At 38.8% G+C, this 17,051-nt stretch overlaps 1 protein-coding gene across 4 annotated transcripts in view; it reads right to left on the bottom strand.

Moving 5' to 3' along the window:
• Nucleotides 1-10,991, bottom strand: part of uggt2 (UDP-glucose glycoprotein glucosyltransferase 2) — a 437,193-nt gene extending 426,202 nt beyond the window's left edge. For all 4 annotated transcript variants that reach the window (XM_041199272.1, XM_041199273.1, XM_041199274.1 and 1 more), the window contains exons 1-2: nt 10,928-10,991; nt 3,922-4,052 (exon numbers count right to left, since the gene is read on the bottom strand). In XM_041199272.1, the coding sequence (XP_041055206.1) occupies nt 3,922-4,052; nt 10,928-10,987 (191 nt within the window). In that variant the 5' untranslated portion in view covers nt 10,988-10,991. The remainder of the gene's footprint in view (nt 1-3,921; nt 4,053-10,927) is intronic.
• Between the last annotated feature and the right edge of the window lie 6,060 nt (nt 10,992-17,051).

Here is a 17,051-nt window from a genome sequence, read left to right as displayed (position 1 = left end):
GAGGTCAATCATCTCAGTTCCAGGACATCACTACAGGATTCCCTCAGGGTAGTGTCCTAGGCCCAACCATCTTCAGCTGCTTCATCAATGACCTTCCTTCCATCATTAGGTCAGAAGTGGGGATGTTCGCAGATGATTGCACCATATTCATCACCATTCACGACTTCTCAGATACTGAAGCAGTACATGTCCAAATACAGCAAGACCTGGACAATATCCAGGCTTGGGCTGACAAGTGGCAAGTAACAAGTGCCAGGCAATGACCATCTCCAACAATAGAGAATCTAACCATTGCCTCTTGACATTCAATGGCATTACCATCACTGAATCCCCCACTATCAACATCCTGGGGGTTACCATTGACAAGAAAGTGAACTGGACCAGCCATATAAATACTGTGGCTACAAGAGTAGGTCAGAGGCTAGGAATCCTGCAGTGAGTAACTCACCTCCTGACTTCCCAAAGCCTGTCTACCATCTACAAGGCACAAGTCAGGAGTGTGATGGAATACTTTCCACTTGCCTGGATGAACGTAGCTCCAACAACACTCAAGAAGCTTGACACCTTCCAGAACAAAGCAGCCCGCTTGATTGGCACCCCATCCACAAACATTCATTCCCTCCACCACCAAAACGTAGTGGCAGCAGGTGTACCATCTACAAGATGCACTGAAGAAACTCACCAAGGGTCCTTGGACACACCTTCCAAACCCACGACCACTACCATCTAGAAGGACAAGGGCAGCAGATAGATGGGAACACCACCACCTGGAAGCTCCCCTCCAAGACACTCACCATCCTGACTTGGAAATATATTGCTGTTCCTTCACTGTCGTTGGGTCAAAATCCTAGAACTCCCTCCCTAACAGCGCTCTGGGTGTTCCTACACCCAATGGACGGCAGCAGTCCAAGTAGGCAGCTCACCGTCACCTTCTCAAGGGAAATTAGGCGTGGACAATAATAGCTGGCCTAGCCAGCAATGTCCACATGCCATGAACGATTTAAAAAATGAAGTACTTTAAAAACAGATTTTTGTAATTATATGATGTTCATTATTTATTGATCAATAATACGCAAACTTTAATAATTATATACTGCATGTATATATATGCTGCTTTATTGTTGCTTTGTTTTACTGGCATCTGGGATCATGTTAATTCTCAAATGTTAAAATGGGGTCATATTGGAAAATAGTTTGGGAAGTACTGATTTGGATGATGGGATAGAAAGCCACATGTCTAAGTTGCTTAATATAGGCAGCATTTCAAGTAGTGTAGATGGAAGCATAACATTACAAAGAGACACTGACAGATGGAATAAATAGCGAAACTGTGGCAAATGTATTTTTGTCGAAGAATATGAGGTCATCCACTTTGGACATAAAAAGTATAGAACAAAGTACTTTCTAAATGCTGAAAAGCTAGAAACAGCAGAGGTTCAAGTAGATTTGGGGGTTCAGGTACATTGTTCACAAAAATATTATGAACATGTACAGTTGCAGCTATACAAAGCCCTGGTTAGACCACACCTGGAAAACTGAGCATTTTTCAACAAAACACCACAAGTAGGGTATACTGACCTTGGAATGAGTGTAATGTAGATTCACCAGAATGATCCAAGGGTTAAATTATGAGGACAGCTTACACAAACTAGAGTTGCATTCCCTGGAATTTAGATTGTTAAGGAGGGAGCAAATAGGGTAGAGAAACAAACTGCGACTAAAGATTCTAGGAGTAAATGGCATAATTTCAAACCTGAGATAGAATTTTTGTTAACAAAAAGTATTAGCGGAGATGGAGCAAGGGTTTATAGGTATGTGAATTAAATTCCAGAACAGCCAGGATCTCATCGAATGGTAAAACAGGTTTGAGGGGCTAAATGACCTCCTCCTATTCCTTTATTCCTACAACTAAATAATGGATAGGTCCAACAAATTATTAAAAAGGCTAATATAATGCTGGCATTCCATATAAAGAGATACAAAATGTCAAATCTGTTCTTAGCCTTCTCTATTCTGAGAATAACTGCAGCTCCTCCAATTTGGCCAGGAGGAGCTCTTACTGGAGATCTATAAATTGGCCCCAATATAAGAATATATTTAAAAGCTGGTAGGGAAACAGACACTGGATCTAAATATAAAGTAATTCTTGCCGCTAAATGCCAAAACTGAAGCAATAAAGTTGCTGATGTAAAGACAAGATTCCCAAAGGATCTTAGGTTAACAACTACATTTACTGATGTTAATCAACTGCTTCATACTGATGATAATTATAGTAATTCCTCCCAATTTCAATGGTGTTAAGAAGCTGGATCAGGATCATTAAAGATAGTCATTTTGTTTTAATTCTTTCATGGGATGTGTGTGTCACTGGCAAGGCCAACATTTGTTGGTCATCCCTAGTCATTAACTCAGGACATTTCAGCAGTCATCTCTTCTTTACAACCATAAATATTTAAGTGCACTTTATGATCCTAAGGACTTCCTTAACAATTTCTTTTAGAAATTGCTAGAAGAAAGATTAATTTACAGTGCTCATTATCATAAAACGTTCAGCAATTTGTGGCTAGAAAGAGGTATATGCTCAGGAGTTTTGATTCTCTGCAAATTGCTAGATGACTTGCACTTCTCGACCATTTTCCCTGACAAAACTGAAAAACTGCAAGCTTGCTGTAAACCTCCCCATTGAAGTTAATTCCGCGTCATGAAATTGCTGGATTTAGACCATTTTTATGAATTAAATTCATCACAACCATTTACGGGTGGTAAACCATGTCACAAGGATTCCATTAATGACATAACTTATGGTCCAGACATGACAACCCCTTGGAAGCAAGAAAGAAGTTGTGAAGTCTCATGCCAACAAAACAGAAATTGTTCCTACAGGCTTTATAAACCTTTTATTTATCGTGACACTATATTTCCGCCAGTCTGGGCAATCATCGTCCTGTTAGGGTCAAAAGGCAATCATTTTCAGGATACAAAGCTATTGAAAACTCAAATGCAAACTAGGTAAATTCCTTTCAGAAAATAATTTTGGGATCCATTACAAGTAACTTGAGATCTGACATATAAGTGTAGCTCGGGAGGGACAAGGTTACTTAGGACTCATGGCTCCCAAAGTTCACCACCACTGAAGCTCTCTTGTTCCGTTTCCAAGCGCATGGTAGGTCAATTAATAAAGAATTATCATTATGATTAGTCAGTAACTCAGTTATCATTGCATCATGTGATTACCAGGATGATGAAAAACAAAAGAGGTGAGCCTTGTCTTTTTTCACCCAGTAATTCCTCAGAAACCCATGATCATAATTGATGAGAGCACTAGCTCTATACTTCATGAATCAAGCACCCTTGGAAATGTTGTATTCTGCTATTCATTCGTTAACTTCTCAAGGACCAACACAACAATTTTCAAATATAACTACATTATAATACCATCTTCTAATTTTTGCTTAGTTTTCCTTGGTGTCTTTTTATCTTCCTCTGTATCTAATTTGGCTCGACCTTGTTTTCATTGAAGAAAGACTGAAAATGGATTTTATTTTAATAACTGAGATCCATAAATATTAGAAATAATAGATATAAGCAGGATATTGAAGTTGGTCTGTGCTGAAGATCTAGCGGACATAAGTATAAAATTAACAAGAGTCCAGTCTGAATTGGGATTGGAGGAATTTATTTTCATTCCCTTCAAATAAGCCACCAGCTGAACCAAAATTGATGTTTTGATTAGCAGGTTTTATTTACGAACTGCAAAAATAATTCATCCAGGCAAATTCTGGTACAGACATGATGGGCCAAATGGCCTCCTCCTGCACCATCACAATTCTGCAAAATCAGGTCAATTTAATTTTAAAGAAGGTTCATTAGAAAATGTGAAGTTAAAAGTTAAAATGTAAAAAGAGCTCAAAATTAACTTACCTTGTCTCCAACAATAAAGGCATTGATGACCACTTTGCATCTAAACTAGCAGTCACACCTTTCCCAGCTGCTTGAGTGTTGCAAAACCTCAAAATGAGAACAATGAATGGCAGGATCATCACTCCTGGAAACTGAAAAGATGAAAAACTGAGTTAACAAGTGCAATGCTCCTTCATTTTGTAGCTGAAGTTGAAATACACAAAAAAGGACAGAAAGCCAAACATTAGTCTACCATCTACAATATAAAATAGTTAACAAACACGAAGCAAAAGATTCAATTTGTACCACTTCACTGGCTGTCATTCAGTTTGCACAATAACATAATCTTCCTGAGGTAATTGTAAACATCATCACTAAGATCCTTGTCAGAGGAGAGATTACACCCAGAGAAAAGCAGGAACTTTATTTTTCCAAAAGATGTCATTCTTCTTCAGAGTAATAATCAACATAAATGTTTTTCCAATAATACTAGTCTCATTTTTCTCCATATGCTAGTTCAATATTTTTAACTTATTATTTATACTGGAAAAAGGAACTATTGGGTTAGATTATGCAATAAAAATAATGGTGCATTAATATGATGTGCACCCTTATTAATATGAAAATCAGCAAGCAAGTTCAGGGCCTTAAAGAGGTACACTGCAAGTTGCAAAACTGGAGAACTTGTTGGTTATTTTATGCTGCACCATTGGTTGCTCTGCACAAATGGCATCTCATCCTTAACCTACCTTGCTGGGTTTGCCCAATGAACTCAGTTTAAGTCTGGTTAAAAATTAAGAGTTTAAAATAATGTGCTAATTGTTAATGCAATACCAGTCAACCTCTCTAGCCCAGAATGGGGACAATTTTTGCAGATTTATCCAGCATGGACTCAAGGGACCAAATGACCTTCTTCTGTGCTGTAACAACTCGATGTTTAAGTGCTCAATTTCAATCCTCCATGTATTCAGAGATTTTAAAATTTCCAATTTAAAAGTATTTTTCTTACTTTGCCTTTCTTTTTCCTTTGTGTCAACCCAACCTTTCCTTCCCCCTTTCTGTACATAATTTTACTCTAATTCAGTCTCCTTCTCCATTTCTTTCTCAATTCTTCAATCTCATTGATCAGAGATACACTGTTGGATCTACAATTAATCAGGTGCTCCAATGCCCTCGCCATGCCATTATTACTTCCACAAGTAATGCCACCACTATCTGAAGGTTGCAGGTGGATTTTAACAGGTGATATGCCCCACTCCAGCAAAATAGAGTTTACTTTGCTTAATCCTTTTTTAAAACTAACATCCTGGATGCCAAATGATGAAAGCACGGTAACTTTGGAGAGATTTTGTTTACTTACTCATTGAGAGGAAAGTGCATACATTTACATTTAACATATCATGACCAAAGAATAGCCACGTAGGATATAGGAAAAGTACAAATCAAAGTTAACAATTTTGGTGACTGTTGAAGGTCTTTTTATCCAATTACATTTACAAAACATTGAAATAAAATACAGGTACATAATATTATGGTCAAAAAATATTTATTTTTCTGTTTTGATTGAATTATTTGAGCAGGTAACAAAGAGGGTTGATGAGGGTAGCACATTTGATTTGGTGTATGTGGATTTTAACAAGGGTTTTAAACAGGTCCTACGTGGCAGACTGGTCAGAAAAGTAAAAAGCCCTTGGAATCTAGGGGAAGGTGGCAAGTTCGATCCAAAATTGGGTCAGTGGCAGGAAGAGAAATGGTCAACAGGTATTTTTTGTGACTGGAAGGTGTTTCCATTGGGATTCACGGAGCTCTGAATTAGTTCCCTGCTTTTTTGTGCTATATATGAAAGATTTATACTTGAATGACTGATATTAAAAATAGGGTGCATGATTAAAAAGCATGCAGATGATTTAACAAAAAAATTAGCCATGTGGTGGATGTGAGGGAAAAAGCTCTACACGTAGACTCCAGGAAGATAGCAGCAGACTGATCAGGTAGACAGAAAAGTGCCAAATGGATTACAATCCAAAAAAGTAATGCATTTGGAGAGGTCGAATAAGGCAAGGGAATATCCAGTAAATGGCAAGACACTGATAAATGTAAAGGAACAGTGTGCAATGTCCACAGAACCCTGCAGGTTGCAAGACCAACAGATAATTAACCGGTAATTGAATCGGTAATTAAGAAGGCATACGGACTTCTTTCTTTTAGCCAGGGAATAAAGCAGAACAAGGAGGTTACGTTAGAACTGCATAACACAACAGTTAAGTCACAGTTAGAGGACAGCATTAGAGGAAAGATGTGATCACACTAAAGAGTTTTATGAAGATATTGCCAAGAATGGATAAGGTTATCTATGAGGAAAGATTGGATGGATTGGTGTTATTTTCTCAGAACAAAGGAGGTTGAGGAGTATTTAGTTGGAGAGTAAAATTATGGTGACCTAGATAAGTGTGGATAAGAAGGACATTTTTCATTTGGCAAACAGGGGACACAGTTTAAAGTAATTGGCAGAAGAATTAGAGAAGATTGTTTTGTCACCCAGAGGGTGGTAGGGGCCTAAAACTCACTGCCTGAAAAGATTCTAGAGGCAAAAATTAAGGTGAAGAAGAAAAAGTGCGTTTATGATAGATCAGGTGGACAATACAACCAAAAACCAAGCTAAGTATAGAAAGATCACAGGGGAATCAAAAAAGCAAATAAGAGCAGCAAAGGAGAATATGAGAAGAGAATGGCAGCTAACATAAAGGGAAATCCAAAAGTCTTCTATAGGCTTATATTTGTAAATAAGGATGGTCAAAGGAGTGGGACCAATTAGGGGGCTAAAAAGGGGATTTACACATCAAGGTAGGAGGCATAACTGCAGTATTAAATGAATACTTGGCACCTGTATTTACCAAAGAAGATGATACTGCCAGGTCATGGTGAAAAAGCAGGAAGTTCAGATACTTGAAGGGTTTAAAAGTAATAGGGAGGAGCTATAGGATAGGCTGTCTGTACTTAAAGTTGATAAGGCACCAGGACCAGGTGAGATGCATTCAAAGGTACTGAGAGAAAATTGCACACATTAGATCCTCTTTCAAAATAGGGAATAAAGATAAGCCCAGCAAAAACAGGCCAGTCAGTTTAACCTCGGTGGTGGGGAAGCTTCAAAGAAATAACAATTCAGGACAAAATGAATTGTCATTTGGACAAATGCAGGTTAATTAAGGAAAGCCAATATGGATTTGCTAAAGGAAAATTGTGTTTAACAAACTTGCTTGAGTTTTTTGATAAGGTAACAGAGAAGGTTGATGAAGATAATGTCATTCATGTGGTGCACATGGACTTCTAAAAAGCATTTGATAAAGTGATGCACAACAGACTTGTAAGAAAAGTTAGAGCTCATGGAATAAAATGGAAAGTAACAATGTGGATATAAAATTGGTTGAGAGATGGAAAACAGGGTAGTGGTTAATGGTTGTTGTTCAATTAGAGAAGGGTTTATAATGAAGTCAGTGTTTGAACCTCTGCTTTTCAATGTTGATGGAAATTTTGGTGTACAGGGCACAATTTCAACATTTGCACATCATACAAAAGCTGGAAGCACTGTGAACTGTGAAGAGAATAGCGTAGAACTTCAAAAAGGACATAAGTTGGTGGAATGAGTGGACAAGTGGCAGATGAAATTTAATGAAAAGTTAAGTGAAGTGATTCATTTTGGTAGAATGAATGCAGAGAGACAATAAACATTAAAGGTACAATTCTAAAGTGGGTATATGAGTAGAAGGGCATAGGTTATAGATGTGTTTGATCATTGAAGGTGGCAGGACAAGTTCAGAGAGCATTTAATAAAGCATACAGTATCCTGGGCTTTATCAAACAGGCTACAAAAGCAAGGAGGTTATGTTAAACCAGTAAAAAGACACTGGTGCAGCTTCAAAAGGAGTAGTGTACCCAGTCAGGACTGTTTTCTTTGAAGAGAAGGTTGAAAGGACGTTTAATTATAGGTATACGAAATCATGAGAGGTCTGAACAGAGTAGGTAGTGAAAAGCTGTTCCAAATGGCAGAAGGATTGAGAACCAATGGATACAGGTTTAAGGTAATTGGCAAAAGAAGAAATGGTGACATGAGGAAAAATGTTTTCATGCAGCAAGTTGTTAGGGTAGGAATGCACTGCCCAACAGGCTGGTGGAGGCAGGTTCAATCAAAGTATTCAAGATGGGAATTGGATTATTATCTGAAAAGCAAATATGCTATGGGGAGAAGGCAGGGGAATGGCACTTAATAAATTTCTCCTTCAGAGAGCCAAATGGCTGCCTTCTATGTTGTAACCATTCTATGATTCTAAATTAATTTAAAAAGAAATTGGATATGTACGTCAAGTGCCATAACCTACAAGGCTACAGACCAAGACTAGGTAAGTGGGCATTATGCTAGATAACACTTTTTTTAGCTGGCACAGACACAATGGACCAAATAGCCTCCCTCGTGCTGTAAATTTCTGATTTTGAGATCAGTGAATTTGCATACAGTCAGTTTGTTACTGGCTGTGAAAGAGATTGATCCACTCTCTTTGAAATCTTTGTCTGTTAGCTATCACTCATATTTAAGTATGTTGGCCCAATATTTTAAGCAAATGAGGTTTTTTTTTTAATTTAAAACAAGGCTGAAATTGGGAGAGGAAAGGCATATTAGTCACTTAAGACCAAGCTTCCTGTACTACTCAAAGTGTTGGAAATTTCACAATCCAAGTATCGAATGCTGGCAGTTTACACTGTATCTGTCAGGAAGGTACTATATATTTGAACTCAAGAAAAAAGCATAGCTGTTGAGAAAAGATCTGGAGCTTCTGTAAAAGGAACTAGTTGAAAGAGGAAAATAACCTTTTACTGTGATATGCAAGAAATTGTCTTGAACACATCTTCAAGAACTTCAGTCTTTTATATCATCTTTTATTTGCTCAGTTCAAACACACTTTCAGGTAGTGTGGCAACACAGAATTCCTTTAGCATATAACTCAAATCAAAATTCACCAATAGACTCAGTATAAATGATTCCGAAAAGTTCTTAAATTCAGCTTTGTTATTTTGGTTTTAGAAAATAGTTTGAATTAAAAGATAACTATTATTTTGTTTGTTATGTTAACTCATTTTATTGCACAGCTGGCTTACTATTATCATTTGAGGAATGCTCACAGTTTCTATTGAATGAAAAATAAGGCTGATCTAAGTCTTCAGTATTGCCATTGATCAAGGTGCCTTAGAGTACAAAATTTACCCATCAAAAAAGTAGCACTCAATTTTAATCACCATCATTGACAATCTCATTCAAGTCACAAAACAGAAAATGCTGGAAAAACTCAGCACATCTAACAGCATCTGTGGAAAGAAAAACCGTTAAAAACAGTGTCTCTTTCAAGTGCTCATTGTGACTTGATAGTAAAACTATTATTTTGTCCTGCATTTGTATCATACATTTGAGTAATAATATACCTTTTCATCTTTAGATGACAGTCTAGCAATATATTCCTGTTTTGGTACATTACAGGAGCTCTTATTATAAATGACTCAATGAATGTTTTATCCAAATCTTCAATTAAAACGTGAGAGAAATCCAAATGATTAGGTGGCTTATCAAGAGTTGGAATGTATTCTCCGATGGAGATTCACAGTTTATTGCAATTTTACTAAGCAAGATTTCAGTTAAATTCTTCAAACAGCAATGGATCAGAAGTTGCAATAGTTTTTGGGTGGACAAACATCCATAAATGGCTGTTAATCTAATATAATTATGTACAACATACACCCATTTCATTCAGAAAGTATCCTACCCTATCACTGTTAGGCTCAAAGTGAATGATTTCACATTTGTCTACATTAAAATTCATTTGCCACAGTTTTGCTTTTCACTTAATCTCTTTTAATTGTATGCTTCCATCTGTACTGTTTACAATGCCACCTATCTTTCTGTCATCAGCAAACTTAGATACATGATTTCCTATCCAATCATCTAAGTTGTTTATAAATATTATGAATAATTGAAGCCCCAACACAGATTCTTGCAGGACACCAATGTTACATCCTGCCAATTATCTGTCGATTATCCCTACTCTGGCTCTCATGCCACTCAACCAGTTTCCTAGTCAGGTCAATAATTTGCCTTCTTTCAATGAGCTTCAATTTTAACTGAGGGACTTTGTCAAATGCCTTCTGGATATCCATATAAATAAAATCCATAGAATATAATCAAAATAACACCCAATTTACCCAGTATTGTATTCTGTAATTCTGTACACAAACATTGAATCTTACAAAGTCCCTTTACAATCAAAACAGGAAAAAATAGCCAATGCTGGAAACCTGAAAATAAACAAATTCTAGAAATACACTCTCCAGAAATGGTGTATTTTCACATTAACAAAATATCAAAGTAACTGCCCTGTCACATTGCTTACTATAAATAGAGCGAATCAAGATTACCCACCAGTGAGAACGGTCAAACTGATTGGAATGAACAGAAATCTGCATTTTGATTATGATCAGATCATGTCAGCAAAAAAAATTTAGAACAATCGCACCCAAACAAGCTAAGTTTCGCTATACTTAATAATAAAGCTGTAGGGTACTTTAACTTGTGTATGTTGTTTAAGCAGAGATAACAGACTCAGGGTGAGTTCGTGGCACCAAAATGCAGCAAGCAGTGCGTCAGACCGAACTGAGCTTCAAGCCTGCGAACGTGCCACGTACCATCTCTCCCCCCCCCCCACCCCCCCCAAACAAGCCCCGCGGACAATCCCAAGACAACAGGCTTTGAAACCCTAAACGGGACAAAAGCCGGTTTCGTTTTCATTAACGGGTGGAATCAATTGTGGCAACTAAACTGACATTCCTGGAAAGATGAACGATTTGTGTCCTTTCTGTAACAACAGTTAAAATGTTACATCTCAATTTGTTACAAATGCAGAGAAGGCTACACGCACTAAATGGAACGACCCGTTTATTACCATTCACTGAGTTATGGATTAATAACTAAGATAAATGTACTCACCAAACTTGACCTGATTGCTGCCATCTTTGGGGTCCTCCCCAGCGAGTGGTACTTGGACATCCTATGCAAGTTTCTCCCGTTGCATTTGCCAGTAAGTTCTGCCAATTGCCATAAAAGGTGTGTAAACGGCACCATGTATAAAAAGATTGTCCCGCACCTAACGTATTTAATCTGATATTGTAATAATATTCTGGCTATTTACTTGGCCGCCTAAAACCTCAGGGTATGCTGCACCAACTCAGTTTAAGCCTATCAAAGACTTGGTTATCCTTTAAATTTGTGCATCACTCCAAGGCACCGAAATTATTTCTAAACTGTTGTAATATGCAGTTAATCTTAATGAGTGACGTCCATACAGCAATTAATTAGAGGGAAATATTTGGAGTCAGGCATTAGTTATAGGGAGACTACGTTACGTATGACGCTGTGTTAACCCTTAGGAGCGGGACATATAGAATCGGCAACAGTTCTGAGTGAATGGAATGTAATATCAATAAATGTTAATTATACCACGTATATTGTTAATAACAAGAGTGGAGACATGGCTTGTTGTAAAGTGTTGGGCATAGTTCGGTCGGTCTTATTAAGGCATTTGTAGTCTTAGGTAATTCAACAGTATGTTTTTATTAACTACTGGAAACTATACACATAGGTACAGTAAAGATCCAAGCTAGAAGCTATCTCCATGCTTGCTTCTATACACAACTCTGGCCAACACTACACTGACCCCTAGGTGCACATCACTGCACATTACTTTGTGGATGATACTGTACTCAGTCCCACATTAACCCTGTATGTGGCTGATCCTTATACTGCACCTTCCCCAAGTCTTTATTCAATGTATTTACAAGTTATCCCAGATTACCTCATGTATTTACATCATTATTACTAGCCCATCTCCCCCCCCCCCCCACCAACCCCCCGAAGTCTCTTGAGTTCATAGGTTCAGACAGTCTGCTGTTGGAGGAATGGTAGGTTACGTCACTCCAGGTAAATTTTGTTGAATTGGAGGTAGTTTCGGGATCTGGATGTCTTTTTCCATTCTTTGGCATTGTTAATTCTTTGGCCCTTTGTTAGTTCCCCAATGGTAGTGAAAAATGATGGTTGGTTTATCTCACTCTTTACTGGGTGGACAAACTTTGGGCTTGTTTCTACTGTGTTTTTTTCCCTTTCATCCTTCGTGCAGCTCACCGTGACACCCTCTGGGTCAGAAGATGGCCCTTCCTGCTGTGAGGGTGTGACTTGGTAGTAAGCTCACCTTTGCGTTTGGCTGAGTGGTGTGCTGTCATTAATGAATGGCTGCTACTCAGTTCCAGCATCATTTATGGCATTGTCATGCTGGCTGGGGATTGCAGTGTCTGCCCTGCGGTCTTAGGGTTCATCTCTCCAACTGGCATCAGAGCCGGAGGTTGAGGCTCTTCTCATTGCTGGTTCCTCACTTGACTGTCACCTACTTGAGGTGTTGTGGTAACCATCTGAATGGTTGGCTGGTTTGACCAATGAGGGGCTTCTGGCACCTGCAATGCAGGTGGCCAAACTGCTCTCCAAAGAGAGAAGACAATTCAGAGCTCAAGTCCCAGTGGAGAGAATCTTTCTTGTTGCAGCAATCGAGAACTTGCAGTTGCATATAATTTATGACAGTGGTTGTCTTGACAGCTTCTGTGGTTTTGAGGAGATTCAGGGTGACACAGGCATCTCAGCTCAACAGAGAAAAAGACTGGTTCTGGGTGATATACATCACCCATAGATTTGTTTGCCGCCATACCCTTAATGGTTCCAGAACTGTGCCTGTGACCAGAAGTCGGATTCCTCCGGACCCATACAGTGGTCTGTCTGTTGTTTGTAGCCAGAGGTCTCTCTGCCACGGTTCTTTGTCCAATAGGTCCATAACAGTGGCTCCCATATCCAATTTAAAGTTTGTGAGATGGCTATTAACTGAGATGCCCGCATTTCCAAATGAAAATCTAGGATCTTCGACCTCACCCAAGAAGCATGGTAGTGTGTCCTCCTGGTGTGCTGTCTCAACCTCGTAAATCCTCTTTGGACATGCATTTTGATGTTTTGGTTTTGCACAGCTTCTCAAAGTATCTTATTCGGTTACATTTTTTAGGAAATTGAGATAATTTAAGTAAGTTATATGTGTATTTGGGTGTGTTAGGAATAAGGTATATCTTTAAGTTTATTTTATGTTTTTTCTATTTGTGGGTTAAAAAAGTGAAACCTGGGATCTAGTTTAATCTTAGAGTGGAGGCAACAATCTAAGCTCTGTTTGTATACCTGCATTTTTAATCATTTTATGACCCTTGAAGTGGAGTGCTGTGTTATCAAGAGGGGTGGTGGTTTAGGGAAGTTAAATGAAAGTAGCAAAAAAACTGTGCTATTGCCTAGCAACAGGAGGCCTCGCAAAGACAAAAAAGTAGTTTCAGTTCAGTTGAAATCAATTTGAGTTCAGTTGGAAGCGGCTTAGCAGAGGGACAAACTGATGCTGAGGGCAGGATTCCAGAGAGGCTGGACAGCAGAGAGACTGAGGGCAAGTCCCAAACTAAAGTTGAAGCCAGCTGCCAGGAGAGCTGAACAAAGGAGAAGGAACTGCAGAAGCAGGTTCCAGAACTAAAGAAGGATGTCCCCAAATCCAGGGGGGTGGAACAGGAAAGGTCCCAAGAGGACAGTTAAGTCAAAGGAAAAGGACAGGAATCTGGAAAAGGTTGTGTTCTGTGGAAGTGAAAGTGAGGAGAAGAGAGAAAGACTTCAAGCTTAGAGGGAGAAAACTGCAGGACGCAGATATAGAGCAATATAGGCTTGCGAGAAGCCGGAAGATCCACAGGGACAGCTAAAAGTCTGTAACTCTTTACTATGAGCATGTGAAGCAGTGATGTTCTGTTGGTACTGCTGATTTAGAGAGAGTGAGTGCATGGAAGAAAGCTAGAATGCACATGGTGATCCAAGGGAAAGGAACATCGGAAGGAGCTTTAGAAACCCTGGAGGTGGATCCTTGTGGAAGGCGTCTGGGAGAAAGCATTGGTTTGGGATAAGGTTCCAAAGCGAGTTCTTAGAGAGCAGAGATTGGAAACCCTCATGTGAAAGACGGAGTTCAGTGAGACTGGTTGACTCACGGTGTGACAAGTGTCTGGGGGGAGTTGATGAGCGATCCAAAGCATCTGTTTGGGGTGGCATCTGTCAATTGGTTTCAGAGTGTGATATGCCTGACCACAGGCCACCTATTAGTTTTCATAGACTGTGTACTTACTGTGAACATTAATACATATTATCCTTCCACATCTGTATATACCTGTCAAGGTATAGTTGTGGGTGAAAGAGTATTGTAATATAGTTAATTTTTCTTGTTTAATAAATGTTTTATTCTTTTGTTAAAAGTACATCGGTTACCCTTGTGACTATTCAGTAGCCACTCTCCACATATCTAAACAAAAAAAAAAGTTGGGATCTATCAAGCCAGGTTCCACCCTGGGATTTGGTTTGTCCAGTTGTAACATCAGCTGGGATCATAACACATTGAAAGCATTGGGCTGAAATTGCTGTACAAAGATCATGCCTGTGGGGGTGCTTTGCTGCACAGTGCTGACATGGTCATTCTACTGGTTGGTGGGGGCTTTGTTTTCCTTGGACTGGAGTGCCCCCGTTTCTGTGCTCTTTCACGAACTGAACAGTGGGGTTTACTTTGTACCAGGGTTTGCTTTCTTTCATTAATATGGATCTGTGCTGCAAACCGGTTTCAGATTGCCTGACAATCTGGATGGCTTTCTCAAGGGTTAGATCTCCCTTCACTTGAGGCATGTCCAAGAGTCCATCGTCCACCATTCTGACAGCTATTCTGTTCCTGATTAGCTCAGATTTCAGGTCACTGTAATCACAGCCTTCAGCCATTGTGTACAGCTCAGTAATGAATGAGTCGAAAGTTTCTCCTGGCTGCTGGACACATTTATTAAATTTAGCCTTTTAAAGAATTTTGTTACTTCTGAAATTAAAATATGTATTGAATGATTTTAAAACTTCATGAAATTTTGCAGATGATTCATTGATTCCATGCCTAGCTATTTTATCATTGTCTATCAGACCTACTGAATAAAGCAGTGTGATAATTTGCTCAGCTTCTGTCTTTTTATCAAGACCTGAAGCAATAATATATCTAAGAAATCTCTTTCTCCAGAGTGCCCAATTTTGTGATTGATCTAGGCATTGGATGAGTCCAAATTGATCTGGGAGAGTGGATTTCTGATCCATGATTAAGATTTTTAAATTGTAGGTTCAGCTTTAAGAGGTTACTGAAAATCCAAGATGGTACCACATTTGCTTCTTTACAAAGAGTTTTCCCACGTTTGCCAGTTGCGCTGGTCTCCCTGCAGTAATGGCGTTCACAATCTCGGCATTTAAATTTTTTCAACAATGGCTGCCTGGATCGATTGGTCAAAATCTTCACTGCTATAGTACAATGTTCTCGGGTCTTGGAAGCATTGAATCCCAGCTTTTGCTGGGCTTTTAAAGCTGCCTATTCAGTCACATTTAATTTTTATTAATTATTGGGCTGGAGGAAGGATGAGATTCATAAACATGGGTGATGGATTCACCTACTAGCTCTAGGTGTTTGGTCAGTCAAATTAACACATCATTGGCTGTTTTCAGATCTCCTCATCTCCATCAAGAGGTAGACCTGAGCCCACCTTTCTGTCAGAGGTTATCCTTAAAGAAGGCCATCAGATATTGATACAGATCCTCATGCCTCTCTGAAGAAGAGTCATATTGGATTCCACATGTTAATTCTGTTTTTTCCTCCATAGATGCTGCCAGACCTGAGATTTTCCAGCACTTTCTGTTTTTATTCCTCATGCCTCTCATCTGATTCCAACCCGAAATCAGCCAGGTCTAAAAGGTGACACCTGTGACCTGAAAACCGGAATGTAGGTGAGTGATCTGCCGTATCGAAGTGAGTGATGTATGTATGAACTATGGAGTTGAGTTAACGAGTTAGTAATTCTCTATTTGCCCCAACATTTTGTTGGATGTTGAGTCCTGGAGATGTCTCTTCATCTTCTGTGCCATTGAATCCACTTCTCCCTTGTGAAACTGTTAACATAGAAGGGGGCAAAGTTAAGATCAAGCATCAAAACGTGAATTAAGTTCTAGCACAAATGCTGAAGTGAATTAACTGTCCTGATCTTTCCAAAGCACCACTCCCTTGGTGCCCAATGCATAGCTGCCATTGTTTCAACTGTTACTGTAATATTATGGACTAAACAGAGGTAAATATCCATATATATGTGGCAAATAAACTCACCAATTTACTTTGAAGAAGAGTGTGAAAATGTTTCGATGCTGCCACCATGCCAGTAGGATGAGTTTACTTGCAGCTTGGCACATACACAGGATCACAATACCAACAGTTTTGAAGTGAAAACATCGAACTTTAATGCAGCCACAAAACAACAGTACAGCACAATGCGACAAGATGGCCATACCCACAAAGGAACCCTGGGCTCCCGGCCACCAGAAGGCAATAACATATGGTGACGGGGGATGTATAAAATTGGCAACAGTTCTGAGTAAATCATAATACAATGAGTGGAATGTGATATCAATAAACAAAAATTATACCACGTATATTATTAATCAAAATAGTGGAGACATGGCTAAGAAAAGTAGGCTATACTCCTGTCACAGGTATAAGTCAATAGTATAAGACATTTTGATATTTTGTGTATTTCTGTTATACTGTAAGGCATTTTTAACTTGTCTTGTATTTCTGTTTGTGAGTAAAATGTAACCAATTGTGGCATGAACTACCATGCAGAGCTCAACACCAGGTGGTAGGAACATGGAACCGGGAAATTCAAAGTATGTATCTGAAGTTGTTTCATGTAATTGATACTTATTACAGCGTCCATACCTTGGAGGGAAGTGAGAACCACTGTTTAAGAATATTGCAATATATTAAGTGACCAGCAAATATGCTTTTTGTATCTTTTCATATCATTCACCAATTTTCACTTTTGAGTTTTTCATGAATGTGTTTTCTGGCATTTAAAAAGTTTAGGCCCTCTGTGACAGAGTAATGCTAACTCTAATATCTCATATGCCAAGAGACAAAAACTCTCAATATTTGGCATAA

Source organism: Carcharodon carcharias, chromosome 11 (assembly GCF_017639515.1).
Source record: "Carcharodon carcharias isolate sCarCar2 chromosome 11, sCarCar2.pri, whole genome shotgun sequence".
NCBI classification, from domain to species: Eukaryota; Metazoa; Chordata; class Chondrichthyes; order Lamniformes; family Lamnidae; genus Carcharodon; species Carcharodon carcharias.
This window is presented reverse-complemented; position numbering and strand designations above follow the sequence as displayed.